The sequence below is a fragment of the Oncorhynchus kisutch genome, linkage group LG5 (genome assembly GCF_002021735.2).
Source record: "Oncorhynchus kisutch isolate 150728-3 linkage group LG5, Okis_V2, whole genome shotgun sequence".
NCBI classification, from domain to species: domain Eukaryota; kingdom Metazoa; phylum Chordata; class Actinopteri; order Salmoniformes; family Salmonidae; genus Oncorhynchus; species Oncorhynchus kisutch.
In genome coordinates this window covers 68598147-68605646 of record NC_034178.2, presented here as the reverse complement: position 1 = coordinate 68605646, position 7500 = coordinate 68598147, and the positions used below count along the sequence as shown (strand labels likewise).

At 42.1% G+C, this 7500-nt stretch overlaps 1 protein-coding gene across 3 annotated transcripts in view; it reads right to left on the bottom strand.

Moving 5' to 3' along the window:
• Positions 1-7500, bottom strand: part of LOC109879093 (acid-sensing ion channel 1) — a 345520-nt gene that overhangs the window by 18092 nt on the left and 319928 nt on the right. For all 3 annotated transcript variants that reach the window (XM_031825723.1, XM_031825721.1, XM_031825722.1), the window contains one exon: positions 7063-7213. In XM_031825723.1, coding sequence (XP_031681583.1) covers positions 7063-7213 — 151 coding nt within the window. The remainder of the gene's footprint in view (positions 1-7062; positions 7214-7500) is intronic.

Sequence of the window (7500 nt, the reverse complement as noted above, 5' to 3'; positions counted from 1 at the left end):
ATTCAGTAACTATAGTTATTCACATCCCTGCCACACTGTTGACATTCAGTAACTATAGTTATTCACATCCCTGCCACACTGTTGACATTCAGTATATATTGATATTCACATCCCTGCCACACTGTTGACATTCAGTATATATTGATATTCACATCCCTGCCACACTGTTGACATTCAGTAACTATAGTTATTCACATCCCTGCCACACTGTTGACATTCAGTATATATTGATATTCACATCCCTGCCACACTGTTGACATTCAGTAACTATAGTTATTCACATCCCTGCCACACTGTTGACATTCAGTATATATTGATATTCACATCCCTGCCACACTGTTGACATTCAGTAACTATAGTTATTCACATCCCTGCCACACTGTTGACATTCAGTATATATTGATATTCACATCCCTGCCACACTGTTGACATTCAGTAACTATAGTTATTCACATCCCTGCCACACTGTTGACATTCAGTATATATTGATATTCACATCCCTGCCACACTGTTGACATTCAGTAACTATAGTTATTCACATCCCTGCCACACTGTTGACATTCAGTATATATTGATATTCACATCCCTGCCACACTGTTGACATTCAGTAACTATAGTTATTCACATCCCTGCCACACTGTTGAAATTCAGTAACTATAGTTATTCACATCCCTGCCACACTGTTGACATTCAGTAACTATAGTTATTCACATCCCTGCCACACTGTTGACATTCAGTAACTATAGTTATTCACATCCCTGCCACACTGTTGACATTCAGTAACTATAGTTATTCACATCCTTGCCACACTGTTGACATTCAGTAACTAGTTATTCACATCCCTGCCACACTGTTGACATTCAGTAACTATAGTTATTCACATCCTTGCCACACTGTTGACATTCAGTAACTATAGTTATTCACATCCCTGCCACACTGTTGACATTCAGTAACTATAGTTATTCACATCCTTGCCACACTGTTGACATTCAGTAACTATAGTTATTCACATCCCTGCCACACTGTTGACATTCAGTAACTATAGTTATTCACATCCCTGCCACACTGTTGACATTCAGTAACTATAGTTATTCACATCCCTGCCACACTGTTGACATTCAGTAACTATAGTTATTCACATCCCTGCCACACTGTTGACATTCAGTATATATTGATATTCACATCCCTGCCACACTGTTAACATTCAGTAACTATAGTTATTCACATCCCTGCCACACTGTTGACATTCAGTAACTATAGTTATTCACATCCCTGCCACACTGTTGACATTCAGTATATATTGATATTCACATCCCTGCCACACTGTTGACATTCAGTATATATTGATATTCACATCCCTGCCACACTGTTGACATTCAGTAACTATAGTTATTCACATCCCGCCACACTGTTGACATTCAGTAACTATAGTTATTCACATCCCTGCCACACTGTTGACATTCAGTAACTATAGTTATTCACATCCCTGCCACACTGTTGACATTCAGTATATATTGATATTCACATCCCTGCCACACTGTTGACATTCATATAATTGATATTCACATCCCTGCACACTGTTGACATTCAGTAACTATAGTTATTCACATCCCTGCCACACTGTTGACATTCAGTATATATTGATATTCACATCCCCTCCACACTGTTGACATTCAGTACTATAGTTATTCACATCCCTGCCCACACTGTTGACATTCAGTATATATTGATATTCACATACCCTGCCACACTGTGACATTCAGTAACTATAGTTATTCACATCCCTGCCACACTGTTGACATTCAGTATATATTGAGTTATTCACAGTCCCGGCCACACTGTCCTGACATTCAAGTAACTATAGTGGATTGCACAACATCCCTGCCACACTGTTGACGATTCAGTAACTATAGTGATATTCAACATCCCTGCCACACTGTTGACATTCAGTAATATAGTGATAGTTCACATCCCTGCCACACTGGTTGAAATTCAGTAACTAATAGTGATATTCACATCCCTGCCACACTGTTGACATTCAGTAACTGATAGTTAATTCACATCCCTGCCACAAACTGTTGACATTCAGTAACTATAGTTTATTCACATCCCTGCCACACCTGTGTGACATTCAGTAACTATAGTGTTAGTTCACATCCTCATGGCCGACATCGGTTGACATTCAGTAAGCTAATAGTTTTCACAACTCCGGCCTGGCCACACGGTTGACATTCAGTAACTAGAGGTTATTCACATCCTGCCACCTGTTGACCATTCAGAACTATAGTTATTCACATCCTGCCACACTGTTGACATTCAGTAACTATAGTTATTCACATCCTGCCACACTGTTGACATTCAGTAACTATAGTTATTCACATCCTTGCCACACTGTTGACATTCAGTAACTATAGTTATTCACATCCCTGCCACACTGTTGACATTCAGTAACTATAGTTATTCACATCCCTGCCACACTGTTGACATTCAGTAACTATAGTTATTCACATCCCTGCCACACGTTGACATTCAGTAACTATAGTTATTCACATCCCTGCCACACTGTTGACATTCAGTATATATTGATATTCACATCCCTGCCACACTGTTAACATTCAGTAACTATAGTTATTCACATCCCTGCCACACTGTTGACATTCAGTATATATTGATATTCACATCCCTGCCACACTGTTGACATTCAGTAACTATAGTTATTCACATCCCTGCCACACTGTTGACATTCAGTATATATTGATATTCACATCCCTGCCACACTGTTGACATTCAGTAACTATAGTTATTCACATCCCTGCCACACTGTTGACATTCAGTAACTATAGTTATTCACATCCCTGCCACACTGTTGACATTCAGTAACTATAGTTATTCACATCCCTGCCACACTGTTGACATTCAGTATATATTGATATTCACATCCCTGCCACACTGTTGACATTCAGTAACTATAGTTATTCACATCCCTGCCACACTGTTGAAATTCAGTAACTATAGTTATTCACATCCCTGCCACACTGTTGACATTCAGTATATATTGATATTCACATCCCTGCCACACTGTTGACATTCAGTAACTATAGTTATTCACATCCCTGCCACACTGTTGAAATTCAGTAACTATAGTTATTCACATCCCTGCCACACTGTTGACATTCAGTATATATTGATATTCACATCCCTGCCACAGTGTTCCAGTACAATGCCACCGGCAGGTCTGGAGTGATGAGGATTAATGAATGAAATCATGACAGAAGCTACAGAGGACGATAGTGTCCCTAATGCACCCCCTATTCCCCAGAGAGTGCATTTCTTCTGACCAGAGCCCTAGTCAAAACTTCTGACCTGTATAGGGAATAGAGTGCCACTTGGGACACAGTGGAGGAGGGCGGATTACTGATTGATAATCTGGGGACACGTGTTTTTCATAGCACACAGAATAACTTCTGAGATACACTGCTACTGCTATTTCTAACAAGCACCAATTACAGGTGTTGGTTATGGAAACAATTTAGAATAAAAGCTAGATTCCAAATTTAGATAGCACTGACTAGGCTGACAACAATGGGTTTTATAGGACTGAATCATAATAAAAGCTAGATTCCAAATTTAGATCTCATCCCAAAATAAGTAGAACAGATATTATATTGTTTATCTGGCCTTGACACTGATTAGGGTGACACACATTGGCATAGCAATTGTTCTGACGAATCCAGCACAACCAATATAGGTACACTACTACCCATTTTATATTTCGATGGTTCAAGCCCTGAATGCTGATTGGCTGAAAGCCATGGTATATCAAACCATATACCACGGGTATGACAAAACATTTGTTTTGTCTTTTCTAATTACATTTGTAACGTCGTGGGTTAAGTGGTATATATAGCCAAATAAACTACGGCTAAGGGCTGTATCCAGGCACTCTGCGTTGCGCGTATAAACTGCCCTTAGCCGTGGTATATTACCATACCCCCTCGGGCCTGATTGCTTTAATAGATCGCAGATAATAAATAGAACAACGATAATAAATAGAACAAAGATAATACAGAGAAGAGTCTTTCTGTATCTTTCTCATCTTCACCCAGTCACCTCTTTCTCTAAGATACACAATATATCTCATTAGACAAACAGAGATAAAAACTCCACTATAGCAATGTCAACTAAGTCTACCTAACCATAGCAGTGTGACTACACATGTTTTTAACAGTTTTGTTTGTGACTCTGAGTCATGGTTCCCTATAGTGTCAGTAACAGAGAGGATGACTGAGTCATGGTTCCCTATAGTGTCAGTAACAGAGAGGATGACTGAGTCATGGTTCCCTATAGTGTCTGTGACAGAGAGGATGACTGAGTCATGGTTCCCTATAGCATCAGTAACAGAGAGGATGACTGAGTCATGGTTCCCTATAGTGTCAGTAACAGAGAGGATGACTGAGTCATGGTTCCCTATAGTATCAGTAACAGAGAGGATGACTGAGTCACAGTTCCCTATAGTGTCAGTAACAGAGAGGATGACTGAGTCACGGTTCCCTATAGTATCAGTAACAGAGAGGATGACTGAGTCATGGTTCCTATAGTGTCAGTAACAGAGAGGATGACTGAGTCACGGTTCCCTATAGTGTCAGTAACAGAGAGGATGACTGAGTCACGGTTCCCTATAGTATCAGTAACAGAGAGGATGACTGAGTCACGGTTCCCTATAGTATCAGTAACAGAGAGGATGACTGAGTCATGGTTCCCTATAGTGTCAGTAACAGAGAGGATGACTGAGTCATGGTTCCCTATAGTATCAGTAACAGAGAGGATGACTGAGTCATGGTTCCCTATAGTATCAGTAACAGAGAGGATGACTGAGTCATGGTTCCCTATAGTATCAGTAACAGAGAGGATGACTGAGTCATGCTTCCCTAAAGTATCAGTAACAGAGAGGATGACTGAGTCACGGTTCCCTATAGTATCAGTAACAGAGAGGATGACTGAGTCACAGTTCCCTATAGTATCAGTAACAGAGAGGATGACTGAGTCACAGTTCCCTATAGTATCAGTAACAGAGAGGATGACTGAGTCACAGTTCCCTATAGTGTCTGTGACAGAGAGGATGACTGAGTCATGGTTCCCTATAGCATCAGTAACAGAGAGGATGACTGAGTCATGGTTCCCTATAGTGTCTGTGACAGAGAGGATGACTGAGTCACGGTTCCCTATAGTGTCTGTGACAGAGAGGATGACTGAGTCACAGTTCCCTATAGCATCAGTAACAGAGAGGATGACTGAGTCACGGTTCCCTATAGTATCAGTAACAGAGAGGATGACTGAGTCACAGTTCCCTATAGTATCAGTACAGAGAGGATGACTGAGTCACGGTTCCCTATAGTGTCAGTGACAGAGAGGATGACTGAGTCATGGTTCCCTATAGTGTCAGTAACAGAGAGGATGACTGAGTCATGGTTCCCTATAGCATCAGTAACAGAGAGGATGACTGAGTCATGGTTCCCTATAGTGTCAGTAACAGAGAGGATGACTGAGTTCATGGTTCCCTATAGTGTCAGTAACAGAGGAGGATGACTGAGTCACAGTTCCCTATGTGTCTGTAACAGAGAGGATGACTGAGTCATGGTTCCCTATAGTGTCAGTAACAGAGAGGATGACTGAGTCATGGTTCCCTATAGTATCAGTAACAGAGAGGATGACTGAGTCATGGTTCCCTATAGTGTCAGTAACAGAGAGGATGACTGAGTCATGGTTCCCTATAGTGTCAGTAACAGAGAGGATGACTGAGTCACAGTTCCCTATAGTGTCTGTAACAGAGAGGATGACTGAGTCATGGTTCCCTATAGTGTCAGTACAGAGAGGTTGACTCATCACTTGGCAGGGGGAAATGTTCCTACATTCTATAATTTTCTAGAGGCCTTTGCCTCAAGGCAGAATCAATTTAAGTTTAGGCAAGATATGTGATTGGTTAAGTGTATAGTTAGTGTTTGGGGTGGGTATGGCAACCCGCCCCCATTTTGAGCTTTTTGGGAAACTCCACTGAGCCAGGACTTGGATGAGGCATGTGTACCAGTTGTAATTCTACAGGTATTGTGTGTGTATGTGTAAATGAGAGAGAGAGAAGCTTTGTCGAGAAGGTTCGTCGTAGGCAGAGAAGTGAAGACAGGCTATGTGCACACTGCCCACGAAAAATGAGGTGGAAACTGAGCTGCACTTTTCTAACCTCTGCCATATGTATGACCATATTAGAGACACATATTTCCCTCAGATTACACAGACCCACAAAGAATTAGAAACAAACCCAATTTTTGATAAACTTTCATCTCTATTGGGTGAAATACCACAGTGTGCCATCATTTCACGACTTCCGCCGAGGTCGGTCCCTCTCCTTGTTCGGGCGGCGTTCGGTGGTCGACTTCACCGGTCTTCTAGCCATCGCCGATCCACTTTCATTTTCCATTTGTTTTGTCTTGTTTTCCCGCATACCTGGTTTGCATTCCCTCATTACTCGTCTTGCATATAACCCCTCTGTTTCACCCCCATGTCTGTGTGTGGAATTGTTATGTGTAATTGTACGTGTACCCCAGGCTGGTTTGCGCCGGGTTATTGTAACCCGTGCGTGTTTAGTTTTCTGAGCTCCGTGTTTTGTTCGCCTCAATAAAGGGCTCCGTTTGCTACCCATTTCTGCTCTCCTGTGCCCGACTTCCCTGCAGACAGTTTACTCACTCCTTACAATCAAAGCAGCAAGAATTTGTGACAAGAAAGGGCAAACAGTGAAGAACAAACACCATTGTAAATGCAGCCCGCATTTATGTTCATTTATTTTCCCTTTTGTACGCTAACTATTTGCACATCATTACAACACTGTTTATAGACATAATATGACATTTGAAAATGCCTTTATTCTTTAATTTCACATTTGTTTCTTATCTATTTCACTTGCTTTGGCGATATAAACATATGTTTCCCGTGCCAATAAACCCCATAGACTGAAGTTGAAATTGAGAGAGAGAGAGAGAGAGAGAGAGAGAGAGAGAGAGAGGCTCCTACCAGGCATGTGCACCATGCGGCAGTTACAGTTCTCCACCAGGTAGCGCGTCTCACAGTCGATACGGCAGGCCGTGAGGCTGTAGGAGCTGAAGAAGTCAGAGTCTATGGGAGTGGACTTGCAGTCGCCCCACGGAGGAGGCAGGTACGTCAGCTACAGGGGAGGAGGGAGAGAGAGAGAGAGAGAGAGAGAGAGAGAGGGAGGGAGGGAGGGAGAGACAGAGAGAGACAGAGAGATGGAGAGAGAGAGAGAGAGAGAGAGAGAGAGAGAGAGGGAGAGAGAGACAGAGAGAGAGGGAGAGAGAGAGAGAGGGAGAGAGAGAGGGAGGGAGAGACAGAGACAGAGAGAGAGAGAGAGAGAGAGAGAGAGAGAGGGAGGGAGAGACAGAGAGAGACAGAGAGAGAGACAGAGTGATGGAGAGAGAGAGGGAGAGAGAGAGA